Here is a 27561-nt window from a genome sequence, read left to right on the forward strand (position 1 = left end):
CTTCCTTAGTTACCTGATCTAAAGTGAGTCTCCCTCAGTTTTACCATAGTCTCCCAGGTAGCTCAAACGGTAAAGAATCCACCCGCAATGCGGGAGACCTGGTTCAATCTCTGGGTTAGGAAGATCCCCTGGAGAAGGGAATGGCAACCCACTCCAGTATTCTTCCCTGGAGAATTCCATGGACAGAGGAGCCCAGTGGGCTACAGTTCATGGGGTTGCAAAGAGTTGGACATCACTGACTGACTTTCACTTTCACCAACTCTTTAATTCCTTCTGAGTGAGTTTCTTTCTCCCATGAGGATATTGCTCCATGGGGGAATGAACCTACCTTATTTGGTACTGCTGTATCCCCAGCACCTAGCATAGAGTCAGACACATATAAGGCAGTTAGAATATACTTGTTGAATAAATAGTTATGTTAATAAATTTTGTAGTTTAGCAATTCTTGCATTGTTGGTGTAAACTTTTCATGGTCATAATAAATTATGCTCTAATCCACTAAGTTCTATTTGCTGATATTTTACTTGGGGTATTTGTGTCCATCTTCACAAGTGAAGATTGATCTATAGTTTTTTTTTTGTATCATATCTTAGTTCAGATGGGTATTACGAAGTCAAGTGGGCCTTAGAACAAAGCTAGTGTAGGTGATGGAATTCCAATTGAGCTGTTTCAAATCCTGAAAGATGATGCTGTGAAAGTGCTGCACTCAGTATGCCAGCAAATTTGGAAAACTCAGCAGTGGCCACAGGACTGGAAAAGGTCAATTTTCATTCCAATTCCAAAGAAAGGCAATGCCAAAGAATGCTCAAACTACCGCACAATTGCACTCATCTCACATGCTAGTAAAGTAATGCTCAAAATTCTCCAAGCCAGGCTTCAGCAATACGTGAACCGTGAACTCCCTGACTTTCAACCTGGTTTTAGAAAAGGCAGAGGAACCGGAGATCAAATTGCCAACATCTGCTGGATCATGGAAAAAGCAAGAGAGTTCCAGAAAAACATCTATTTCTGCTTTCTTGACTATGCCAAAGCCTTTGACTGTGTGGATCACAATAAACTGTGGAAAATTCTGACAGAGATAGGAATACCAGACCACCTGATCTGCCTCTTGAGAAAGCTGTATGCAGGTCAGGAAGCAACAGTTAGAACTGGACATGGAACAACAGATGCTCCAAATAGGAAAAGGAGTATGTCAAGGCTGTATATTGTCACCCTGCTTATTTAACTTATATGCAGAGTACATCATGAGAAACGCGGGGCTGGAAGAAACGCGGGGCTGGAAGAAACACAAGCTGGAATCAAGATTGCCGGGAGAAATATCAATAACCTCAGATATGCAGATGACACCACCCTTATGGCAGAAAGTGAAGAGGAGCTAAAAAGCATCTTGACGAAAGTGAAAGAGGAGAGCGAAAAAGTTGACCTAAAGCTCAACATTCAGAAAACGAAGATCATGGCATCTGGTCCCATGACTTCATGGGAAATAGATGGGGACACAGTGGAAACAGTGTCAGACTTTATTTTTTTGGGCTCCAGAGTCACTGCAGATGGTGACTGCAGCCATGAGATTAAAAGACGCTTACTCCTTGGAATAAAAGTTATGATCAACCTAGATAGCATATTCAAAAGCAGAGACATTACTTTGCCGACTAAGGTCCGTCTAGTCAAGGCTATGGTTTTTCCTGTGGTCGTGTATGGATGTGAGAGTTGGATTGTGAAGAAGGCTGAGTGCTGAAGTGAGAGTTGGACACAACTGTGCGACTGAACTGAACTGAGCCTCATAGAATGAATTAAGAAAGATTTCTTTCTATTCTGTAAATTTGAGAACAGTATGGATAATGTAGAGATTATCTGTTGTGCCTGATATTTCAGTGGCTAGTTCTTTGAATATCTTACACATTTCTGCTATGGGTTTTTGTTATTTTCATAACTTTTCTTGAGTTGACCTTCAGTTCAGTTCAATCATTCGTGTCCATCTCTTTGCGACCCCATGAACTGCAGCACGCCAGGCTTCCCTGTCCATCACCAACTCCCAGAACTTACTCAAATTCATGTCCATCAAGTCAGTGATGCCATCCAGCCATCTCATCCTCTGTCATCCCCTTCTTCTCCTGCCTTCAATCTTTCCCAGCATCAGGTCTTTTCCAGTGAGTCAGTTCTTTGTGTCAGGTGGCCAAAGTATTGGAGTTTCAGCTTCAGCATCATTCCTTCCAATGAATATTCAGGGTTGATTTCCTTTAGGATTGACTGGTTTGATCTCCTTGCAGTCCAAGGGACTCTCAAAAGTCTTCTCCAACACCACAGGTCAAAAGCAGTAATTCTTTGGTGCTCAGTTTTATGATTCAACTCTCCATACATGACATACAATATCCATACATGACTACTGGAAAAACCACAGCTTTGACTATATAGACCTTTGTCTGTAAAGTAATGTCTGCTTTTTAGTATCTTGTCTAGGTTTGTCATAGCTTTTCTTCCAAGGAACAAGCATCTTTTAATTTCATGCCTGCAGTCACCATATGCAGTGATTTTGGAGCCCAGGAAAATAAAGTCTGTCACTGTTTCCATTGTTTCCCCATCTATTTGCCATGGAGTGATGGGACTGAATGCCATGATCTTAGTTTTCTGAATGTTGAGTTTTAAGCCAGCTTTTTTACTCTCATCTTCCACTTCTACGTAGAGGTTCTTTAGTTCCTCTTCACTTTCTGCCATAAGGGTGATGTCATCTGCACATACCTGAGGTTATTGATATTTCTCTCTACAGTCTTGATTCCAGCTTGTGCTTCATCCAGTCCAGCATTTCGCATGATGTACTATGCATATGAGTTAAATAAACAAGGTGACAGTATACAACCTTGACATACTCCTTTCCCAATTTGGAACCAGTCCATTGTTCCAGTTCTAACTGTTGCTCCTTGACCTGCATATAGATTTCTCAGGAGGCAGGTAAGGTAGTCTGGTATTACCATCTCTTCAGGCATTTTCAACAGTTTGTTGTGATCCACACAGTCAAAGGCTTTAGCATAGTCAATGAAGCAAATGTAGATGTTTTCATGAAATTCTCTTGCTTTTTTGTGAGCCAGTGGATGTTGGCAATTTGATCTCTGGTTCCTCTGCCTTTTCTAAATCTAACTTGAGCATCTGGAACTTCTTGGTTCATGTATTGTTGAAGCCTTGCTTGGAAAATTTTGAGCATTACTTTGCTAGCGTGTACTGGCAAAGTAATGAGTACAAAGTAATGAGATGAGTACAACTGTGCGTTAGTTTGAACATCCTTTGGCATTGCCTTTCTTTGTGATTGGAATGAAAGCTGACCTTTTCCAGTCCTGTGGCTAGGGGACCTTCCCATCCCAGGGATCGAGCCCAGGTCTTCTGCATTGCAGGTGAATTCTTTACCATCTGAGCCAGCTGGAAAGCCCAAGAATACTGCAGTGGGTAGCCTATCCCTTTTCCAGGGGATCTTCCCAACCCAGGAATCAAGTCAGGGTCTCCTGGATTGCAGATGGATTCTTTACCAGCTGAGCTATCAGGGAAGCCCCTTGAGTTGACCTTGGTATTTCCTATTTTCTTGACTAGCATCCATTTTATTTAATCTTCAGGTTTATTGACATTAAGTTATATGTAATTCTCTGATAACTTAAAAAAAGCCTCTTCAGATCTGTAGTTATAATGTCCCTGTTCTTAGCCCTAATGTTAATTATAACTTTTCTCTTATTTTTAGTTAATGAGACCTTCCAAAGGATTATCCACTTTTGTTTTTATTTTTTTATTTTTATTAATCTTTAAAACTTAATTTAAAAACCTATTGTTTTTTATTGAAGTATAGCTAATTTATCATATTGTGTTAGTTTCAGATGTGCAGCATAATGATTCTGATATATTTTATATATTCTGGTATATATTTATATTTATATTTATAGGCTTCCTATAGGCTTCCCAAGTGACTCAGTGGTAAAGAATCCACCTGGCAATGCAGGAGACATGGGCTCAATCCCTGGGTCAGGAAGATCCCCTGGGGGAAGAAATGGCAGCCCACTTCAGTATTCTTGCGGGAATAATCCCACGAACAGAACAGCCTAGCGGTGACTGAGCACACACGTTATATATGTATCCAGTTATATATACGTGTGTGTGTATATATACAGATATAGATATTCCTTTTCAGATTCTTTTCTCCATATAGGTTATTACAGAATATTGAGTATAGTTCTCTGTGCTATACAGTAGGTCCTTGTTGGTTATCTATTTCATATATAGTAGTATTTCATATATGTGTATATCTGCTAATCCCAACCTGCTAATTTATCCACTGCCCCCCCCCCACTCCCCTTTCACCTTTGGTAACCATAAATTTCTTTTCTGTGTCTTTTTGTTTCATTCGTAAGTTCATTTATATAATTTTTTTAGATCCCAAATGTAAACATATCACATTATAGTTGACTCTCTTTATGTGGCTTACTTCAGTTAGTAGGATAATCTCCAGGTCCGTCCATGTTGCTGCTGATGGCATTATTTCACTTTTGTGGCTGAGTAATATTCTTACATGCATATATGCCACATGTTTTTACCCCATTCATCTGTGGATGGACATTAGGTCGCCTCCATGTCTTGAAATTGTAAACAGTGCTGAAGTGAACATTGGGGTGCATATCTCTTGGTTTTCTCTGGGTATATGCCCAGTTATTTATTTTTTAAGACAAAGTTTTTAACTTAGGTATAGTTGATCTACAGTAGGTTAATTTCTGCTTATGGCAAAGTGATTGAGTTACACATACATATTTTTTACATGCTTTTTCATTATGGATTATCTTAGGATATTGAATATAGTTCCCTGTTATATAGTTGGACTTGTTTTTTATCCATTCTGTATGTAATAGTTTGCATCTGGTAACTCTGAATTCCCAGTCCATCACCCCATACCCCCTGCCCCCTTGACAACCACAAGTCTGTTCGTGAATCTTTTTGTTTCACAGATTCATTTTAAAACAAACAAAATTTTTTTGAGTCAATAAAGATTCAGTCTACTCTTCTTTTGACTTTTACTCTATGTTTATAATTTGGTCTTTATTTTCTTTTTTGAGTTTGTCACTCATTTTCTAGATTTTTGGGTTAAATGTTCAGTTTGTCATTTTCAATCCTGTTTCCTCATAGAAATGTTTTAGTAGTTGTTATATAATCACCAAAGATGGCAACACTGAAAGATAACACTCATTTGAGTATGTAAGTTCTAAAAGTAAGCTCATTTTTTGTTACATCGTATCCTCACCTTGTATGAAAAGGCAAAATGGTAGGATACTGAAAGAGGAACTCCCCAAGTCAGTAGGTGCCCAATATGCTACTGGAGATCAGTGGAGAAATAACCCCAGAAAGAATGAAGGGATGGAGCCAAAGCAAAAACAATACCCAGCTGTGGATGTGACTGGTGATAGAAGCAAGGTCCGATGCTGTAAAGAGCAATATTGAATAGGAACCTGGAATGTCAGGTCCATGAATCAAGGCAAATTGGAAGTGGTCAAACAAGAGATGGCAGGAGTGAACATCAACATTCTAGGAATCAACGAACTAAAATGGACTGGAATGGGTGAATTTAACTCAGATGACCATTATATCTACTACTGCAGGCAAGATTCCCTCAGAAGAAATGGAGTAGCCATCATGGTCAACAAAAGAGTCCAAAATGCAGTACTTAGATGCAATCTCAAAAACGACAGAATAATCTCTGTTCGTCTCCAAGGCAAACCATTCAATATCACAGTTATCCAAGTCTATGCCCCAACCAGTAACGCTGAAGAAGCTGAAGTTGAACGGTTCTATGAAGACCTACAAGACCTTTTAGAACTAACATCCAAAAAAGATGTCCTTTTCATTATAGGAGACTGGAATGCAAAAGTAGGAAGTCAAGAAACACCTGGAGTAACAGGCAAATTTGGCCTTGGAATGCAGAATAAAGCAGGGCAAAGGCTAATAGAGTTTTGCCGAGAAAATACACTGGTCATAGCAAACACCCTCTTCCAACAACACAAGAGAAGACTCTACACATGAACATCACCAGATGGTCAACACCGAAATCAGATTGATTATATTCTTTGCAGCCAAAGATGGGGAAGCTCTATATAGTCAACAAAAACAAGACCAGGAGCTGACTGTGGCTCATATCATGAACTCCTTATTACCAAATTCAGACTCAAATTGAAGAAAGTAGAGAAAACCACTAGATCATTCAGGTATGACCTAAATCAAATCCCTTATGATTATACAGTAGAAGTGAGAAATAGATTTAAGGGCCTGGATCTGATAGATAGAGTGCCTGATGAACTATGGAATGAGGTTCATGACATTGTACAGGAGACAGGGATCAAGACCATCCCCATGGAAAAGAAATGCAAAAAAGCAAAATGGCTGTCTGGGGAGGCCTTACAAATAGCTGTGAAAAGAAGAGAGATGAAAAGCAAAGGAGAAAAGAAAAGATATAAGCATCTGAATGCAGAGTTCCAGAGAATAGCAAGAAGAGATAAGAAAGCCTTCCTCAGTGATCAGTGCAAAGAAACAGAGGAAAACAACAGAATGGGAAAGACTAGAGATCTCTTCAAGAAAATTAGAGATACCAAGGGAACATTTCATGCAAAGATGGGCTCGATAAAGGACAGAAATGGTATGGACCTACAGAAGCAGAAGATATTAAGAAGAGGTGGCAAGAATACACAGAAGAACTGTACAAAAAAGATCTTCACGACCCAGGTAATCGTGATGGTGTGATCACTCATCTAGAGCCAGACATCCTGGAATGTGAAGTCAAGTGGGCCTTAGAAAGCATCACTACAAACAAAGCTAGTGGAGGTGATGGAATTCCAGTTGAGCTATTTCAAATCCTGACAGATGATGCTGTGAAAATGCTGCACTCAATATGCCAGCAAATTTGGAAAACTCAGCAGTGGCCACAGGACTGGAAAAGGTCAGTTTTCCTTCCAGTCCCAAAGAAAGGGAATGCCCAAAAATGCTCAAACTATCGCACAATTGCACTCATCTCACATGCTAGTAATGTAACGCTCAAAATTCTCCAAGCCAGGCTTCAGCAATATGTGAACTGTGAACTTCCTGATGTTCAAGCTGGTTTTAGAAAAGGCAGAGGAACCAGAGATCAAATTGCCAACATCTGCTGGATCATCGAAAAAGCAAGAGAGTTCCAGAAAAACATCTATTTCTGCTTTATTGACTATGTCAAAGCCTTTGACTGTGTGGATCACAATAAACTGTGGAAAATTCTGAAAGAGATGGGCATACAGACCACCTGACCTGCCTCTTGAGAAACCTATATGCAGGTCAGGAAGCAACAGTTAGAACTGGACATGGAACAACAGATGCTCCAAATAGGAAAAGGAGTATGTCAAGGCTGTATATTGTCACCCTGCTTATTTAACTTATATGCAGAGTACATCATGAGAAACGCGGGGCTGGAAGAAACACAAGCTGGAATCAAGATTGCTGGGAGAAATATCAATAACCTCAGATATGCAGATGATACCACCCTTATGGCAGAAAGTGAAGAGGAACTAAAAAGCGTCTTGATGAAAGTGAAAGAGGAGAGTGAAAAAGTTGGCTTAAAGCTCAACATTCAGAAAACGAAGATCGTGGCATCTGGTCCCATCACTTCATGGGAAATAGATGGGGAAACAGTGGAAACAGTGTCAGACTTTATTTTTTTTGAGCTCCAGAATCACTGCAGATGGTGACTGCAGCCATGAAATTAAAAGACACTTACTCTGTGGAATAAAAGTTATGACCAACCTAGATAGTATATTCAAAAGCAGAGACATTACTTTGCCGACTAAGGTCCATCTAGTTAAGGCTATGGTTTTTCCTGTGGTCGTGTATGGATGTGAGAGTTGGACTGTGAAGAAGGCTGAGTGCTGAAGAATTGATGCTTTTGAACTGTGGTGTTGGAGAAGAGTCTTGAGAGTCCCTTGGACTGCAAGGAGATCCAACCATTCCATTCTAAAGGAGATCAGCCCTGGGATTTCTTTGGAAGGAATGATGCCAAAGCTGAAACTCCAGTAGTTTGGCCACCTCATGAGAAGAGTTGACTCATTGGGAAAGACTCTGATGCTGGGAGGGATTGGGGGCAGGAGGAGAAGGGGACGACAGAGGATGAGATGGCTGGATGGCATCACTGACTCGAAGGACGTGAGTCTGAGTGAAGTCCGGGAGTTGGTGATGGACAGGGAGGCCTGGCGTGCTGCGATTCATGGGGTCGCAAAGAGTTGGACACGACTGAGTGACTGAACTGAACTGAATCCTCACCTCGTAATATAATTTAAAAACACTAATTGCTAGTATAAAGAAGTACAAGAAATACAAATATATCAGGAAGTCCAAAATGTCTGGGAATATAGGAAAAATATACCTTTATTACACTTCTTTCTTCTAGATGAACAATTGAATTAATTGCTTTAAGTTTAGAGATAACTCACCAACAGAAAAATTCCCTGGAGTTTGAAGAAAGTTAGCAATGATATTATATGCAAATAGAACTAATATTTTGCTTTAAAATTTGTCTCTGTTTCTGCACTTCTTGTGCAGCCTGTTATTTAACGGAAAGAAATACATATACATTTTTATAGAATAATATCTTAATTGAGGAGTGGAGACTTAGCAATATTCAGTCTTCTGAAGAAATTCTGTCCATCACAAATTAAAACAAGGCAGCCATACAGTCTCCATGCATTCTAACATGTTGAGTATGCTCCACATAAGTAAGCTTTCCGTAACTCATCTGGAAGGTATTGGAAGGATAAAAATAGACTAAATGTTCAAAATTTCCATCCTAGGAGTTTCCTGCTTTTGCCTACATCTCAATTGTCAGTCCAGGTCCTGGCTCCTACTCCACTCTGGTCTGTGCAAAGACAGTGGAAGCGTTTACGCCATAAATATTCAGGCTGCCAGATTGTCTGGGCATTGGCCTCTGCCTGCCCTGAAACAGCTCCTTTCCTGCTCTTCTGTCAGAGTGGAAAAAGTGAAGGAGGGAGACTCTACAAAGACTCAGAAGCCAGGATGACAAGCATGTGGGATTTAAAAGGGTTCATAGGTTTGTTTTCAAGGAATATGGGGCTTAGAGAATCCATCCATTCTCTGCTGGCTGGCATGTCAGATTACACTCCGTCAGCCCAGTTGTTTAGGGGAGTCACACTGTGGAATCCAGCCCTTTCTGGTTCATAGAGATAGATGGGGTCTGATGGTCACAGGGCACTTTTGCCCGCTTTCTGTCATTTTAGTTACTTTGCTTCCTTAAGCAGTCCTTAAATAGAGATGAGTTTCTGGAAACTATATGACTTTTATTCCTTGTCTTTGGATGGCACATTTCCTTAGATCAGCCCAGCACTTCTGAATGGAAGTCTAAGTCATTCATTCATTCATTTCCCTACTATGCAGGCCAGGTAGGTGTTGGGCCCCACACAGCAGTGAAGGAAGATGTAGTGTGTCCTTTATATATACTGGGAATGACCAGCTGCAAGCAAGTTCTTTGACAATTAATAAATTGCAGTTACGACCAGTGCTATGAAGAGGTAGTAAAGGAATTATGGGAGTGTTAAACAGGAAGGCCTGGTCTAGACGGGGAGGGTTAAGGAAAACTTTCCTGGGGTAATGACTTGAGATAAGATGAAACAGAACTGCTAAAGAGAAAGAAACAGAGAGTATGGTTTTTAGGGCTGAAAGGAACCAAAGATACCATCTACTGATGGCCAGTCCTTACATTCCACAAATGAGAAAACTGAGGCCCAGAAGGTGAAGGGAGTTGCCTGACCCAGGTTACACAGCTTGTTAGCCCCAGGGCTAGAGATGCAAACCCAGCGTGGTTTTCTTAGGTGGGGAGAAAACAAGATGCACTGAGTCAGAAGGGACTTAGGCATGGGGGAAACCAGGTAGGTTTTAAATTTAGCGCTGCCTCCCGGTCAGCTGAAGAGCTGCTACTTCAGTTTGGGGAGGGCATTAAAAGTGACTCATCTGACAGTTTGCTGTAGCATAGTTTGGGGTGGAGGGAGGAGGTACCAAACATACATACACCTGAAACAATAAATATGGTGATCCAGTAGTTAAGACTGTGCTTCCAGTGCAGGGGGCACAGGTTCTATCCCTGGTCAGGGAACTTGAGATCCTGCATGCCGTGCAGCATGGCCAAAAAATAGATAGATAAATGAAATAACAAGATAATAAAATGATTTTTTAAATACAAATGTGGAGTTCAGTTGGGAGACCACTTACTGTTATGCAGCTGTCTAGCTGTGTGATGGAGAAAAGTCACATAACCTCTCTGAATTGGCATTCAGAGCTCATACTTTGGTATATTTCCTTTCAGTCTTTTCCTGTGCATTTTAGGAGCTTGTTAGAGATCAGTTGTGTCCTATATTTCACCTCAGTCTTTGAAGACTAAAGTCTCTCCTGTTTGGGTAAAATATTGTTTAAGTCCCCCTTTAAAGAGCAGTTTGCCAGCCTGTGCTTGCCCAAACATCCAGAGAATAACTGTAGCAAGTGAGCCAAGCTCCAGGATCTGTAAGAATCGTTAGCAACTGAGCATATTTCTATAAAGCAATAAAGGTTTTTCTATTTTGTTCATCTGTTACCCTTATGCTGTTGCCACTTTCACATTCAGTATGTGTAGGTGGAGAGTATGAGATAACACCGTTTCACAAATGAAAGTGAGTGGAAAAGGGCCGCTTTCCCTTTAAGGCAGTTTCAGCCCAAGCTCCCGCCCCTTTCCTGATTGACAAACCTACCCGAAGTCACATGATCCGCCTCTATTTGAAGGTCACAAAAAGCTGCTTCCTTTAGAGACAGAGGGGGAGAGAGAGAGCAAGAGGGAGAGTGAGTGTGAGAGTTAGTTCAAGCCAAAATGGCCGACAGAGTCTCTGCTGGTTTCTGAATATTTAAAATACAAAAAAACAGATAGACAAAAAGAAATCATTTTTTGGACCTTTTTTCATTTCCATTTCTACCTTGTATGCCTCAATTTGCTGGATTTAAGCACTGCTGCACTTTATGAGGTTGGTAAATATTTTCAATTTTTTAAAACCAATTGATTTATATGGATCTTGTCTAACCGTTTTCACTAGTGGTGTTGCAAATCGACATTTGTCTAGCATGGAGACTGGCTTCAGACATTTCGTGAATCTGTAAATCAGACCCGTGATGTACTTTTGGTTCGGCATTTTAGAAATGGAAAAGCCTTGGTAAAATATTTAATTTTGAAGTGATTTAATTGCACTTTTAATTTATATGCAGATTTTCATCCTTGTTTGTGTCTTGCAAATAAATGAAGCTGCGAGAAATTGAAAATTTGATATTTAGAAAGAGGTTTTTTTTAAAAAAAAAAAAACACAGACCTCTCCCTACCCCCTTAAATCTGCTGCAAAAATTTGCATAAATATAAATGGGTTTGCATTCTTTCGGCTGCTAAGGCCGACAAAGGATCTGGGAGGGCAAGCACTACCACGGGAAAGCCTTTTTCTTTTTTTCTTAAAGCTTGGCCATCCTTCCTAGAGAGATGTAAAACCTAAAATAAGACCTGATACATTTTAAACATCAGGCTGGGGGCGAGTGAACGCCAGGAGGTTTGGGGTTTGTAGATTCCCCGCTTGAAAACCTCCCAAGCAGTGTGTGGATCACCCCTCTCCTCGGCGCGCGCTCGTTTGCGCTGGGTCTCTTGTGTGTGTGCTCAAATGTGCAGCCAGATGCGCTTTTATTTTGATCGTGGTTTGAACCAAGTGGTGGGAGTATCTCGTAAACATGGTGTTTGAAAGATAGAACAGCTCATCACCCCAATTAGGAATTATTTCTCTCTCTCTTTCTCCCTGTGGGTTGGCCTTCTCCGTTTCTCATGGCTTACAATTTCTGTTTAATTTTATACGGATGAACTGGGCTTTTCAGCACAAATTCAGCTTCTGTACGTCTAGTTGTCTGTTTCAGCCACGTATCCATTGTGAAATGGTCGTATTTGGTCACCTAAATAAGTAGGTGTACCTGTATGTCTGTTGGTTACCCTCGAAACTGTGTGCAGCGAGTGCCCTGAAGTTAAATTCCATTACTCCTAATGCAGGATTCTAGAAAGCCTGGGGATGGGGAGGGAAGAGGACTGAAAACTTGCCTTCTCAGAGCCACCTCCCCCTATCGTTGTGAGAGTGTGATGTAATGCTCTCGGTCTGGTGGGCTGAAAGGATTGTAGTTTGTGATGTGGTGGGGAAATATCCCCCACCCCTGGGGAAACTACCCCACCCCCCTCAGCATATCCCTGGCTTGCAGAGGCCTTGTTTTCTTTTCTTTTTTTTTTCTCCTAATTTGTATCCTCCTGATCTATGCCTTAGCATATTGGCATGAGAAAGAGACTGTTCTAAAGCTGTTACAAAGTATAGTTTAGAAAGGCCATTTAAAATATGCAAATTGAATTGTCATATCCCCATCATTAAATATGTAGACTTGGATTAAAGGTAATTAAGCATAAATGGGATAATTTTGATCAGAAGGAAGCAGTGGGGCTTTTTTTGGTTTGTTTCCTTTTTAATTAATCTAATTATAAGATGCTTGCTGGGCCTGAAAGTGTTAAAAAATGGGAAAAATGCTGGACCATTTTGAAAATTTGACAGTCTGCAAGAGGGTGTGTAATGCTTTCAAAAGCTTTATTCACTGTTAAAATAGATTGGCCTCTTGTGCTGAAAATGGCCTGTTTCTTTGGGCCAATTGTTTGTAGATGAAGGGACTTTCACGCTAATTTAACAAAAAGACGTTCCATTTGAATTCGTAAAGAAAATTAAAGTCCTGTCTCTATAAAGAGCAAGTATTTTATTATTTTTCTAAAATTAATGTTGTTAGTAGCAATGGAAATGAGTGGGGAAGTGACGGTTTAAATTCAGTAAATTTTTTTGGTGGTAGAAGTTCAGCTTTTGTGTAAGATTGGAAACATTTCATTCAAAAGGTAATCTGGAAGAAATTTGTCTCTTAGAAAATTTTTTTACAGCTTGAATTTAAAGGAAAAGACGTAGAAATTACCATAGTAATAGAGTGTTGTTTTGTGGTAGACCTGAGGAAAATTAGAGTTCTGGTTTTTGTTGTTGTTTTTTTCTGAAAATGAAAGTGCTTATTTGGGGCTTTACTTGTTAGATGATTCATTTTATGCCCATTTCCTAAATTGGCCTTACAGAAGAAGAATGAGGTGAACCTCAGCTTTGCACATTTTGTCATTAGCTTGTTTTTCTGGACTGTGTGAACATGTGAATAGCAGGTTAATTCAGTTTGCAGAGCGGAGGGACCAGAAGCAGGGTGCCTGCTTTCTTAGGCAGGAAGGAGAATGATACAATGAACATCTAACAGAACGCCATCTGATTCTTTGAAATGTTTTGGTAAATAGTCTTCTCTCTAGACAGGTTGAGAAGTGTGATAAATAAGACCTGGTTTCACGTATGTTAAGCGTTATGGCTCTGGTGAGTTTCAGACGCTCAGCTGCCATTTTGGATCTGAGTTCCTGCAGAGCCAATCCTTATGGCACACCAAACTCTGGTAATTCAGGAGCAAATAAAAATGAGTTACACATCAAGTGTGCAGCTGGATAGTCCTTAATTTGTGCCTTTTGTTGAAGTTTTCTTTCTGTTGGCACTGTGAAATGAATCTTTAAAAACTTTAGAGATGTGGCTGATGTTACAAAGAGCAAAACGCAGAAATACTAGAACTTGCATGTTGTGGTTTTTTAAAATGAGGCAGTGTATGCAGAGGAAGTTTCTGTCTGGAGAAAAAATAATATAATCGTCACTAAAGTCTCCCCACCCCCAATGCCTATTTCCTTTTGCTGGGTCTACTTGTGATATTATAGTAATGTTACTATTCACAATGCTACTGTGTTGCAGAAAGAAATGTCACGGATTCATTATTAAGATTTTACTGAAACATCACAAAAATTGATAGCACTGTTTAATCAGAAGTGGTATCTTATTTTTAAATTGTTTTTCCGTCCTTCTATCTGCATACCAGAAAGAAAGTGTTGGCATCTTTGGTATACGGCGCAAACTCAACTCTGTTGTTCAGCTTTGAATGGCCATTTGTTACTCTTTTTCGCTACTGGGACAAGTCATTTAGAAATCAGCTTCTAAAAATTAAAGCAGAGACTTGTAAGGCTTTTCCAGCTCTTAATCCTACAAGAGACACGAAGGAGTGATCTGTGATGATGAGACCTTCAGGTTCTGCAGAGTAAGCCCCAGCAAATAACAGTAGTAAGGGGTTAGGCCTCACCCTACCCAGCTGCCCCAGGACTGAAAAGTTTGCAAGAAATTTAATTTTTACAACTCAGTATAATCATTGACCTTCTGTCGGTTAAACTGGACAAGACCCTGAAGCAACACAGATGAATGTACTTGGTCCCAACCCTAAGGAGTACCACTTTAGTGAGGGAGATGCTCAGTGAAAGACCCACTGGCCTTACCTTGGTGCTCTGTGAGAGGTAGAGCACGTCCCTGGTGCATAAGTAGCCTGGTATCTGTGTGAGGAGAACCCTTGTTTAAAGAAGCCAAATAATTACTCCTCATTAATTTTTAGTTGTCATTTGGCTGTTAGATTTTCTTTAAGTGGACCTTGTGATTTAAAGGTGGGGTTTCTGACCATTAGCTGGGGAGTAGGGCAGCCTAGGCTAATTGTTTCCTAGTACAGTATTGTTCAAGGATTTACACTAATCCGACTTCCCTCACCTGCTTCTTATGATTAGAACTGGGGGTGGGGTGGGGTGGGGTGGGGTGAATTGAAGCCACTTGGCCTGAAAAGGGATTTAACCCATAATGGTGACATTTTAACACATTTTCCTTTCTTCCTTCAAATACTCAGCCATCATTTATGCCAGATGCTGGTGTTGTATGTAGGTGCTTCGAGAGCTAAGAATTAATTTGGTCGGCCCAGGGCCCCCAGGAACCACTGGTTCATGTGGAAATGTTTGCCATCTGATGACTATCTAACCTACTGCTTTGGGTTACAACTAGGGTAATGCTATAATTCCTTTCACCTGATGGTCTCCTCACTGGTAATGAGGGAATGAATGGTAATTTTTGCTTCTGGTTGTGCTAGAGACTTCCATTTAAGGTTTGACGAGGTAGTCATTTTATCCGTTATTATTTTCTTTAGCTGTGCAAAATTATATTTTAAATTGTCTGAGAACCCTGCGTGATCAGTTGTTACTCTAGCACAGCCCTCAGTTTCCCTCTCTTAATACCCTTCAGTTGTATCACTTGGTCTTCCCTGGTGGCTCAGTGCAGGAGACCCAGGTTCGATCCCTGGGTCAGGAAGATCCCCTGGAGAAGGAAATGGCAACCCACTCCAGTGTGCTTGCCTGGGAAATCCCATGGACAGAGGAGCCTGGCAGGCTACAGTCCATGAGGTTGCAAGAGTCAGACACGACTGAGCGATTAAACCACCACCAGTTGTATCAGTGTCTGAAATCACATTATTTGCGTGTGGCACTTCATTCCCCACTACCCAGAGCAGACTTGAATGTTGTGTGTGTTGCTCAGCCCTCAGGGTCTAGAATAGGGCTTAGCACAAGCGAGTACTGAGGAGAAATGTTTTTGAAGTAGACCTGAGTATAAGGTCACCAGGACCAAAATTAGCCCCTGTTTCTTCATCGGTAAAATGGACACAATGCTTTGTTGTGAAGCATAAAGGAAATGCTGGAACGAAAAGACCAGCACCTAGTCTTGCGTAGTGTTTCCTTCCCCTTTGCTCTCCCTGTTTCTCTCTGTTGAATAAACCAAAAAGGCTGTAACGGCCCCACAGAAGCCTCGGTCCTCTGACGGCTCCCGGGATGGGGACGCCAGGGCACTGATTGCACGGAGCCTCTGCCTGGATGAGGATAGGAGCCGCGCTGAGCCCTTTCTTTTATTCAAGTCCCTGCATTCCTATGGTCTGATGTCGGCTCTTCATGTGCTCCGGTTTCCTTCAGGCTCTGCCCCTGTGGTGTATCCACATTTGCTTGGCTGCTTTTCATACATTCTGTGTTTTGCATCAAAAGGTTCTCAACAGTTTCAAATGAATTGGTCTTAGAGTTTACAAGGCAAAGGAGAGCAGAAAATGCAGTGTTTTTTTCCTTCATTTTTGTTATTCTGAGCTTGCACATATAAACTCTTATTTATTTAACCAAACTGCTAATAGTTTTGACTCAGAAGACAGATAAAATTTAGGTCAATTACCCACTTGATACAATGCTTTTGAATTAATAAAGATGACACATAACATTCATTCATTGACCTTGGATTGGAATTTATTTCAAAGAAAGCCATTTTTATCTGTTGATTCATTTCAGCAAATAATTATTGAATACCTGTTACCTGCCAGGCATTGGAATAAGTGCTAGCATAGGCGTTTTATAGTAGGGAGATTGTTTTCCAGGTACCATTATGAAGTTAGAAAGAATATAAATGCAGGGAGCTTGGTCAGTCCTCAGGGTGTTGGACGATTACGAAAGAGGGACACGCAACCCACATAGAAGGACCAGCTTGTGCAAGGGCCCTGAGGCAAGAGAGGACTTCAGCATATTTGGAGACCTGTATGTATAGTACTTGGACATGGTTGGAGCGGGATGTGTGTAAGAGAAAAGATAATCTGGGAAATGAAAGGTGAATCTGGAAAGGTAAACACTGGTGAGATGTGGGAGAGTCTATCAGTCATGTTTGGAAGTCTTTATCTTGAGAACAGTTAAAGGGTTCTCAGCAGGAATTTCACCTGTTCAAGTTGAGTTGTTGAAAGATATGCTCTGGCCACCCTGTAGAAAGTGGCTGGAGGGTTGAGTATAAGACTGGATCGTATTGCAGTAGTCCTAGGTAGTGGTGGCCTGGACTGACAGCGAGTTGGGAAGAAATGGCTAAATCCAGAGGCGTTTAGGAAGAAGATGTCACAGAACCTGATCATTGAGGATCAGGATTGGGGAGATAAAAGATCACACCTCTGTCTCTGGCCTGGGCTCCTGATGAGATGGTTGTACCATTCACGGAAGGGTCCCTTAAGACAAGAGACAGATGTGGGATCAAGAAAATGAGTTCAGTTTTGGAGTAATTGAATCTTGGGACATCTAAGTGAAGGTCAGGGCTTCCCACGTGGTGCTAGTGGTAAAGAACCTACCTGCCAATGCAAAAGTCGTAAGAGACACAGGTTCAATCCCTGGGTCGGGAAGATCCCTGGAGGAGTGATTAGATAACTGGCTGGAGATAAAAATTTGAGAATCATCATGGTCCCAACTTTACCAAGATTTTCCTTCTAAAGTTGATTTCTTTGGTAAAATGTCCACAAATGGCAATGTGCTGTGCAAGTGCTGTTGGGTACTGTCGAAAGGACACTCTTTTATAAAGAGGATAAGACCACAGGCGCACTCCCATTACTACTGTGGTTGCCGTTAGAAATACGAAAGGAGTTTCAGGGAGGAGAAAGGCTAATTTCAGCTCGGTTAATGAGAGAAGGCTTTATGAGGACCCTTTATTTGAGCTGAACTTTAAAGATTGGGCTTCCCTTGTGGCTTAGCTGGTAAAGAATCTGCCTGCAGTGCCGGATACCTGGGTTCGATCCTTGGGCTGGAAAGATACCCTGGCGAAGGGAAAGGCTACCCACTCCAGTATTCTGGCTTAGAGAATTCTACGGACTGTAAAGTCTGTGGAGTCACGAAGAGTTGGACACGACTGAGCAACTTTCACTTTCTTTGAAGACTGGGCAGAAGAGCAGTCTTGAGGGCAGAGTATTGCAGCTGGAGGAGGGCTGATTGTGTTCAGAGGGGACTGAAGGGTGGTTAGTTGTCTGTAGGAGAGCTGGGATGCCTGCCGAGTAGTTTGGATTGCTGCGGCAGATAGTGGGGATCTGTTGAAAGTCTGATAGCAATGTGATCTAAGTGGTATTTTGAGAAAACTAGTATGGCAGTGGGGCAGAGGAGAATGGGTGCGGTGGGGTTGGAAGAGGGGAGAGCTGAGGGGATAATTGAGACAGGCAGACCAGGTAGGAGGCTGTGGCGAAGAGCCCTTTTCGTTCCAAAAGAGCCTGCTGTAAGACTGTGGGGCTAGAGGAGCTCCCAGGGACCCCAGGTGTTCAAGGTGAATGATTAGAATCTCCAGCAAAGGATGTGACGTTCCAGGTCAGACATACCGAATTTAAGAAGTTGATAGGCCTTCCAGATGGACCTGGTTGGCAGGCAGCTGACAATGTGGAACTGACGCTTGAGAAAGAGTTCAGAAGCAGAGATAAAGAATTGGAAGTCCTCCATGTAGAAGTGATAATTGAAGCTGAGAGGGGATGAGGTCACCATGGAAGTGCAGAGAATGGAAAAGAGAACTGAGAATGGGGCCTTGGGGACAGGAAGAGAAGGTGGACCTGGGAGAGGATTAAAGAAAGGTGCTTGTGCAGGACAGTCAGTCAGAGCCAGTGAGGAGAAGGGAAGGACTTCTCAGTGTCAGATGTGGTCAGCAGGTTTTGGGGTCACACAGGAAGAACAATGTTTGGTTATGGCAGCCTCCCAGAACCTGCTCGTGGAAGGCGTTCTTGGTGGGAAAGGGTTAGGAGTCATTAGGTTATGCCAGCACCATTCAGGGGAAATAGAATGTGAGTCATGTGTTATTTTACATTTTCCAAGAGTCACATTAAAAAAGAAGTAGGAATTCCCTGGCGGGCCAGTGGTTAGGCCTCTGTGCTTTCACTGCCAAGGGCCCAGGTTCTATCCCTGGTTGGGGAACTAAGATCCTGCAAGCCATGCGGCCAAAACAGACACAGGTGAGATTAATTTTAATAATATCTACTTTATTTAGATATTTAGATGTGCAAAATAATATCAATTCAACATGTAATATGTTTTAAAATATTAATGGGATATTTGGTATTCTTTTTTTAATATTCAGTTTTTCAAAATCTGGTGTTTGTTTTATCCTTACAGCACATTTCAGTTTGAACATAAAATTTTATTAGAAATGCTTGATCTGTATTTAGATTTGATAAAACTTGTAGTTGAAAAAGTTGGGGCTTCCCAGGTGGTGCAGCGATAATCTGCCTACCAGTACAGGAGACGCAGGTTTGATCCCTGGGTCGGGGAGATCCCCTGGGGTAGGGAATGGCAACCCACTCCAGTGTTCTTGCCTGGAAAATCTTGTGGACAGAAGAGCCTGACAGGCTATAGTCCATGGGGTCACAGATTTGGATACAGCTGAGCACAGACACAGTTGAAAAAGTATATTCACATATCCAGGTTTTTCCAAACATACAAAAGTTTTCTGGTAATGGAAATAAATTACCAATTAAAAAAAATTTTTTTTTTTTTTTGGCTGTTGCCATGCAGTGTACGAGATCTCAGTTTCCTAAAAAGGGATTGAACCCAGGCCATGGATGTAAAATCCTAGAATTCTAACCACCAGGCAACTAGGGAACACCCTTAAAATTTAAGTTAAAATTCACTTGAAAATTCAGTTTCTCTGTCACAGTAGCCTCATTAAAAGTGCACACTAGCTGTGTGTGGCTACGAATTTAGACAGAGAGCATTTATGCAAAGTAAGACAGGTACTTGCAGGTAACGTGCGTTTTGGAAATAGCCAGGTCATCACTAAACGTTCTTCCCATGTCAAAGCATTTCATAGGATTGATGTTAAAACATGGGGGCTTATGCTTATGAAATTTTTAGGATTGGAGTGGTCAAATCCTAAGTTTACTTGTGAGAAGATGAACTTTTTTTTTTTTTAGTGTGTAGGTTCTAAAATTTAAAACAAGGAATTGAAAAAAATTGTTCAGGTCTGCAAGATGGTATATCGGTAAAAGTTTTAAAATATAACCAATTTGTGTCCTGTTAGAATTGCTAGGTACAGAGGTTTACACCTAAGGAAGGGATAGTCAGGGAGATTAGGATGGACATGTACACACTGCTATATTTCAAATGCATAACCAACAAAGACCTAGTGTACAGCACAGAGAACTCTGCTCAGTGTTATGTGGCAGCCTTGGTGGGAGGGGAGTTCTGGGGACAATGGATACATATGGCTGAGTCCCTTCTCTGTTCACCTGAGACTTTCACAGCATTGTTCATTGGTTACACCCTAATACAAAGTAAAAAGCTTTTAAAAAGTAATTAAAAGCAGGTTTAGCTGGAGGGGTAGAAGCACTGCTGCCCCCTTTTTCAACTCTGTGGAGCAAGTGAGATGAGTGGTTTCGGTGGGAGGTGACATCAGGATTCCACGGTTCTCAGAAGCTTTCAGTCCGCTGTCCCAGTCTTCTAGCGTGGATAGAGGTGCATGAGGGGGAAGGGTGCCAAAGGCTAATTATCTTGGGCTTGAATCTCACTTCTCTTTGACAGGCTGTTTGGCCATAGACTATTATATTCATTTTGTATTTCTTGACATCTGGGCCAGTATAATATTTGCTAAATATGAGTGGTTTATAAAAAAGCAGGTTCAGAGATTTTTATTATATTTAGTGATCTCACTGATTTACACTGCTAGGTAGTTGCTAACTAGAACTTCTGAATAATAACCTGTAAAGATAGAAATGATCCTGAATTATGCTTGGAACCAATCCTTGTTCACACTGGAAAGTCAGGCGTTGGTTTTGGGTTGGTGCACCATTCCATCATTTTTCCATGAAATTTTCTTAAATTTCATATTTCCATGAAATTTTAGAACTTGAAGTGTCAGCTATTCTGTGAAGTCCTGTTTTTAAAATCAATGTGAAAATTAATTCCTTACCTTTTTGTTTTCCTTTAGAAGTGCATCTTGGTTACCTGTGCCTTGGTTAAAAACAACTGTACTGTGTAGTAGTGGGCTTATGTGGTATCCTTCATTTATTTTTTGATATTTATTATTTGTTTTTATTTGGGTGTGCTGGGTCCTGGTTCTGGCACTGGGGATCCTCAGTGTACCTTGCAGCATTTAAGGTCTTTAGTTGGGGCATGTGGGATCTGCTTTTCAAACCTGGGGCCCCTGCATTGAGAGCTTGAAGTCTTAGCCACTGGACTACCAGGGAAGGTCCTGCATGTAGTCATTTAATGGCTTAATAAGACCAGAGACCTAGGGCGGGGTCTCCTGTCACCTCAGGAACCCAAAGCAGTGAGTCTTGTACCTCTAGAAGCCATTGTTTGTGGGTTTTTTTAACCCTTTGCTTGCAGAAAATAATTGCTGCTCTTTTATACCAAGAAGTTGCTATTTTTAAGCTGAAGTTAGATAGCTAATTGGGTAGCTTAGAACAGTGGCTTCCAAACTTTTTGATTGGATCAACACTGAGAAATATAATTTGCATTGAGATAAAGTATTGTTGTTTAGTCGCTAAATCATCTCCAACTCTTATCGTGACCCCATGGATTATAGCCCGCCAGGCTCCTCTGTCCATGGGATTTCCCAGGCAAGAATACTAGGGTGGATGACCATTTCCTTCTCCAGGGGATCTTTCCCACCCAGGGATGGAACCCCAGTCTCCTGAGTCTCCTGCATTGGCAGCTTGAAGATTCTTTTCCTTTGTACAACCTGGGAAGTGAAGTGAAGTTGCACAGTCGTGTCCGACTCTTTGCGACCCCATGGGCTGTAGCCTACCAGGCTCCTCAGTCCATGGGATTTTCCAGGCAAGAGTACTGGAGTGGGTTGCCATTTTGAAGCCCCATACATACAGTATGCACTAAAGCAAAAATATTTTCTATGTGATATATTCTATCCTGATAGGTTCTACTCAAGTCCATTTTTTAAAACAAAACCCCAAATAAGTTGATCTCAACCACTGAAACGGCTTAATGACCCACTCTGTGTTGTCTCACTGAAGTTTAAAGAAATGTTAAGGAACCACTCAGGAGTTGGCCATTTTCCCAGACATGGTCCCCACTTTGGTTGGTTTTGAGAATCAGATTTGTCGGTCTGCTCAGTTGTCACACCAACCAGATTCATAAGTGATTTTTAGAAGTGTTTGTTTGCTACTTGAGCATGTAGAAGATAGGAATTTTTGATGACCAGAATGTTGTCCTTCCTATCCAGAGCATTCTGTTTGGATCACGAGGAGTTGGCCATCCATATTGAGGAATGGAGAGATTGACATATGTCCGCCCTCCCCAAATCTTAGAGAAACTTAAGTAGAAAAACCAGACTACCAGATGATATATTTTCTCTTGAAAAAGCCCTACAGAAAAGAGTCATACTCTCTTTTGGGAGGGGTGATTCCTTGCCCTCTTTCCAGGTTTCAGGAAGACACGTTTCCACTAATTAACACATTCTGTTTTCAGATACACTTAAGTAGGTTTGATTAGTTCAGCATTTCCCACTGTCAGGGTACTAATAGGTTTGTCTGGGAAAAAAAGAGGGGGAAAAAAAGTTTCCTTTCCTGAATTAAACTGATCTTGCTTACTACAAGGACTTAGAGTCTTTAAGATGCTAATATGTATTGAGAATCTTTAAAGTGTTGTGTATATATAAAATCTTAAAGTACCAGATTTTTATTTTTGTTTTTTAGGCACAGTTTGGAGTAATGCATGGTGTGCTTTCCATTTTAATTATTCCTTTCTAAAACTACATTCTAGACAAGCAAGCTGGATTTGGCTGTTTCCCAAGTCTCTTCAGACACTTTAACATGGTAGTTCCCAGATGTAGTTTCAGGGCACTATAACATTGCAAAAGCAATAGTAGGGTCCAACATGAGTTAACCAGTTTTAAATTTGGAAGTAACAGCATTAAAAAAAAAAAAAAAAGGCAACCCTATTTATTACCACTATTTCAAAGAAAAGGCATTTTGGCAAAAGAGTAGAATGGACAGTCTCAGAATAAGAAACATTTTACTAAGTTGAATATAGCTTTATGAAGACTTACATAGGGAATGCAGATCAGCACAGGTACAGGAGTTCAGCGTTAGGGAACCGCCCTAATTATAGACCATCTCTTAGCATGTGTTACAATTAACTATGTGCTCGCTGGTTTTATTAGCCTCACTCATAGGAGTACAAGTTCTGAGAGTGCCTTCCTTCATTCTTATTTATTGACTGTGATGATGGTTGCTGTGTCACAGGAACTCGCACTTAAAAAAAAAAAATTACTCCCTCCGAATATACTGTCACCAGATGACCATTCTACTGTAACATAAGAGAAAAAAAGAGCCAAGTCCATTAGGTGCTGAGCAGTTGTAGAATCTAGAATAGTCTATTCTAGTTGTAGAATTTAGAACATTCTATTCTATTCAGAGCCTGTTCTGAAGTTGATCTGATTTAATGAGGTATACAGTTGACCCTTGAACAATGCTGAGGTTAGGAATAACAGTCCTCTCTGTGGTTGAAAATCCAAGTATAAATTTACAGTCAGCCCTTCGTATCCACAGTTCTGCATCTGCAGATTCAACTGTTAAGTATTTACTCTTGAAAAAAAAAATCCACCTGTTAGTGGACACGCACAGTACAAACACTAGTTGTTCAAATAGTCATGGTGATTTTGTAAAAGAGGCCATTAGATCACAAAACTAAATAATATTACTTATGTACGTTTCTGCCAGCCTGTTGGCTCTTGGTGACTTGTAAATAATGGCCATAGCTGATTTTCTGTCATATTACATATTATTTTTATGTCCACCCTCCCACTTTCACATCTTAAATGACAGAGACATTAAATCTGGCAGCCACACATCAAATGTCCCCTCTGTCTGTCTTCAGCAAGAGAAAGTGCTTTTCCGATGCACTTTACTCCTGTAATCAAGGGGCGCATGGCCAGCAGCTCACTGGTCTGCCCTGCTGTGATAATGCTATCAGCTGGCTGTGGGAGTGGCCATCCCCGTGAGGGCTTTGACTTCTCTTCATCAGAGTCCTCTGGCCAACAGAGGAAGAGGGGAGAGTTTGGGGTTAGCAGTGTAGGTAGGGTGTTCAGAAGCAGTATCACGCTGGTAAACTTGGGTGAGCAGTGTATACTCTGCGTCTTGTGTACTTGGAAAAAATTACTACCTAAATATTTGTGCATCAGGCACTGTAGATTGATGGGAATAGGGTAAAGATATAAAGACCTGTTTTTTCTTTTTGGAACACAACCAGTACTATGAGCCTGCCTGTAATAAAAACAGGCATGATGCCAAGAGATCCGGGAGGTTGGAGGCAGAGCCTAGGGCCCTAGGGAAGATTCCACCAAAGAGGAAGCATTTGACCTGAGTCGTCATTGGGTTTTTTTTTTTTTTTTTAAATATTTATTTAGCTGTGCTGGGGCTTAGTTGCAGCATGCAGAATCTTCGATCTTTGTTGTGGAACTTGCACCCTTAGTTATAGCACGTGAGCTTTAGTTCCCTGACCAGGAATCAGATCCGGGTCCCCTCCATTGGGAGTGCCGAGTCTTAGCCTCTGGACTACCAGTGAATTCCTTGAACTGAGTCTTTAAGGGAAGTGAGGAGTTGCTTGGGGAAGGGGTTGGTGAGTAGGGGAGGAGTAATATAACATAGGGGCTAAGAACTGAGGTTCTGAAGTCAGAACTAATGTATGGTTAGGTCAACCCACTGTTGGGCAAGTAATATCTGTGTGACTCAGCTTTTTCACTTGTAAAATGGGAGATAATAACAGTACCTGGAGTCAGTGTTAGCTACTGTTCTCATACATTCTGTTGCTAGCATTTCAGGTGGAGAAGGCAATGGCACCCCACTCAGTCCTCTTGCCTGGAAAATCCCATGGACGGGGGAGCCTGGTAGGCTGCAGTCCATGGGGTCGCGAACAGTTGGACACGACTGAGCGACTTCACATTCACTTTTCACTTTCATGCATTGGAGAAGGAAGTGGCAACCCACTCCAGTCTTGCCTGGAGAATCCCTGGAACGGGGGAGCCTGGTGGGCTGCCGTCTATGGGGTCACACAGAGTCGGACACGACTGAAGTGACTTAGCAGCAGCAGCAGCATTTCGGGCAGAGGAAGTGGCTTGAACAGAGGCGAGGAGCTGAGGGTGGGGGAGTATGAGAAATGGTGAGATGTTCATGTTGGCTGCCTGGAGGAGAGGGGAAGGGTTGGTTGGATTTTGTGTTGTAAGGAATCTGAATTTTATCCTGTAGAAAGCAGTTTTAAAACCTCAAATTGCCAGGGCTTCCCTGGTGGCCCAGTGGTTAAGAATCCACCTGTCAATGCAGGGGACACAGGTTTGATCCCTGGTCCGGGAAATTTCCATACGCCTAGGAGCAGCTAAGCCCTTGGGCCACAACTGCTTAGCTGGTGCCCTAGAGCTTGTGCTCCGCAAGAAAAGAAGCAGTCTTAGTTACAGCCACCACGATGAGAAGCCCGCACACTACAACTGGAGAAATTTCTCACACAGCAGCAAAGACCCAGTGCAGCCAAAAATAAATAAATAAACAACTGTTCTCAATGTTAAAAGAAATCTCAACTTTCTTCTGTTGATCTCCGTGTTGGGATCTGATACATGAGGAGACATTGGGAGCAGTCAAAGCAAGAGGAGAGATTGGAAAATGTAAATTAAGTGAGTGACGGTACAGATGCAAAGAACTAGATTTTAGAAACAATTTGGTATTTCTAAATGGTGGAAGTCCATTGGATGTGAGAAAGAGGGAGGAGTTGTGCACAGGCCCCAGGCAGGGTGGAATGGGTGATGCCAGGAGTGGAAATGGGCATTCATTGGGTGGAGCAGAGGTGTTGAATGTGTAAAAGGGTGACGATGGGGCTGACAGGCTTGTGTGTGCTTTGGACATGTTTGAGATCTTTGCTGGACATGTAGTATAACTTGCCTAGCATGCTGCGGTCCATGAGGTCGCAAAGAATCAGACATGACTGAGCGACTGAACTGAACGACAAATGAAAAGAAGCATCTGGCGCTCAAGAGAAGTTGGGAGCCATCCATTTACATCTGGAGATGGTCTTCTAGGCCGTGGTTGTGACAGCACTCTCTTAGCAGATGATCAGAGGAGTGGGATGAATACAGGAAAAAGGTGGTGCGAGAGGAGCCCAGGCAGGAAGGCGTTTAGGGAAGTAAAGGAGAGTTATCAGGGCTAGGACCTCGGGTCAGCCCAGACAAACCCTAGATGTGGGCAGTTAGGTTTGGCCTTTAGGAGCTCGGTGCAACAGGTTCAGGGCTCCATTGAGGTCCAGCATGTCATCATTCATTCTGCTTGCCACTATCTGTCACATTGAGAAGTCTGCCTGTGGGTTTTCGGTTTCTCTCTGTTACTACGGTGAGCAGCTCTAGGACAGGAACCAGTTATGCCCACTTCTGTAACCCGAGCACCACACACACAACACACACACCCCTCTTGGTGGTGTTATTACTGTTGTGTCAGTTGCTCAGTCGTGTTTGACTCTGCAGCCGCATGGACTGTAGCCCACCAGGCTCCTCTGCCCATGGGATTTTCCAGGCAAGAACACTGGAGTGGGTTGCCATTTCCTACTCCAGAAGATATTCCCGACCCAAGGATTGAAGCCGCGTCCCTTGTGTCTCCTTCATTGTCAGGGGAATTCTTTATCATTAGCACCACCTGGGAAGCCCTCTCCAGAGATAAAGCTGGGAGAAAAGAGATGAGATCGTTATCTTTGTGGGGCTTATGTTCTAAAGTATGAATCTGAAGGCTCAGGGGAAAAACAAGTCCAGAGGTAACCAGTGAAGATATTGGGATGAACTCTAACTTCATCATCCATGAACTGAGCCTGGTACCCAGGATGCATTTGCTACAGCTAGTCGGCTAGAACAGAGGAGAGGGTCTGAAAAGACAACAGCTGTGGGAAGAGATTTGCTACATAGATGACAGGCTAGCCTTGGAGAGGGAAAAGTAAATTTGGAAATGGACAGGATATTTGAGGAAGTTCCCCCTGAGAGGCAGTCACCTCTGACTAGGAGGCATTCCTCGCTGTAAAACAGGAGGTGAAGTCTGAGTGGAGAAGGGCTATAGGAAGAGCCATCTACCAGCCCCGTGGGCTTATAGCTGAGAGAAGACATCCTTTATTTGTAATTGCAGTGCTCTGCAGCCATGCAGGCTCCTTCCAGCAAGGCAAGGTGAAGAACACCGAGAGTTGGGGTTCTTCTGAGGCTGAGTGAGGACTGAGTAGGCAGGACTACTACCTACCGAGTAGTGAGGGCTGCTGGGTAGGTAGTGTGGAGTAGCCAGGGCTGGAAGTCTTCAGGGAATCCTGGGGAATGTTCAGGAGAGTCTGGGCGGGGCTGGGAATAAGATATGACCGGGGTCAGACCAATGACCTGAAAAGGAAAGAAAGGTCTGGGTTGGAGGAGGTGAGAAACTTATGCTTTAGAAGGGAAAGATAATACTTTCTTTGTGCTTTGAAGTGCTTTATATACGTTAGCATTTAATCTTCATGACCATGCTAGAGCTAACTGCAGAGATGCTGAGTATCGTGCCCAAAGCTGCACAGGTGGGACGGGATCCTGACAGCCTTGGCTGCCGAGTTTGTGTGCTTGAGCACTAACCCTGACTGCCTTGGGGGGGGACCAGACGTGACCACTTTTCCCAGGCCAAATGGCTTCATGGAAGTTTCCTGAAGTTGCTGAACCATCCTGCCTGGCCTTCTAGCAGGAATCTTTTGAAGTGGCATGAAAGGGACCTATGAACTGTTCCCTGCCTTTTAAGTACATTTTACGCAACATT

The 27561-nt window shown here is 42.1% G+C and overlaps 1 protein-coding gene across 10 annotated transcripts in view; it reads left to right on the forward strand.

Annotated features, from left to right (window-relative positions):
- TNRC6B (trinucleotide repeat containing adaptor 6B) overlaps nucleotides 1-27561 on the forward strand; it is a 261892-nt gene that overhangs the window by 109763 nt on the left and 124568 nt on the right. Inside the window, exon 1 of one of the 10 annotated variants that reach the window (XM_012175686.4) lies at nucleotides 10873-11036. The exons of the other annotated variants lie outside the window; for them this stretch is intronic. Coding sequence (XP_012031076.2) covers nucleotides 11032-11036 — 5 coding nt within the window. The 5' untranslated portion in view covers nucleotides 10873-11031. Of the gene's footprint in view, nucleotides 1-10872; nucleotides 11037-27561 lie in introns of those variants that run through there. 10 annotated transcript variants of the gene reach the window in all.

Source organism: Ovis aries, chromosome 3, assembly GCF_016772045.2.
Source record: "Ovis aries strain OAR_USU_Benz2616 breed Rambouillet chromosome 3, ARS-UI_Ramb_v3.0, whole genome shotgun sequence".
Classification (NCBI taxonomy): domain Eukaryota; kingdom Metazoa; phylum Chordata; class Mammalia; order Artiodactyla; family Bovidae; genus Ovis; species Ovis aries.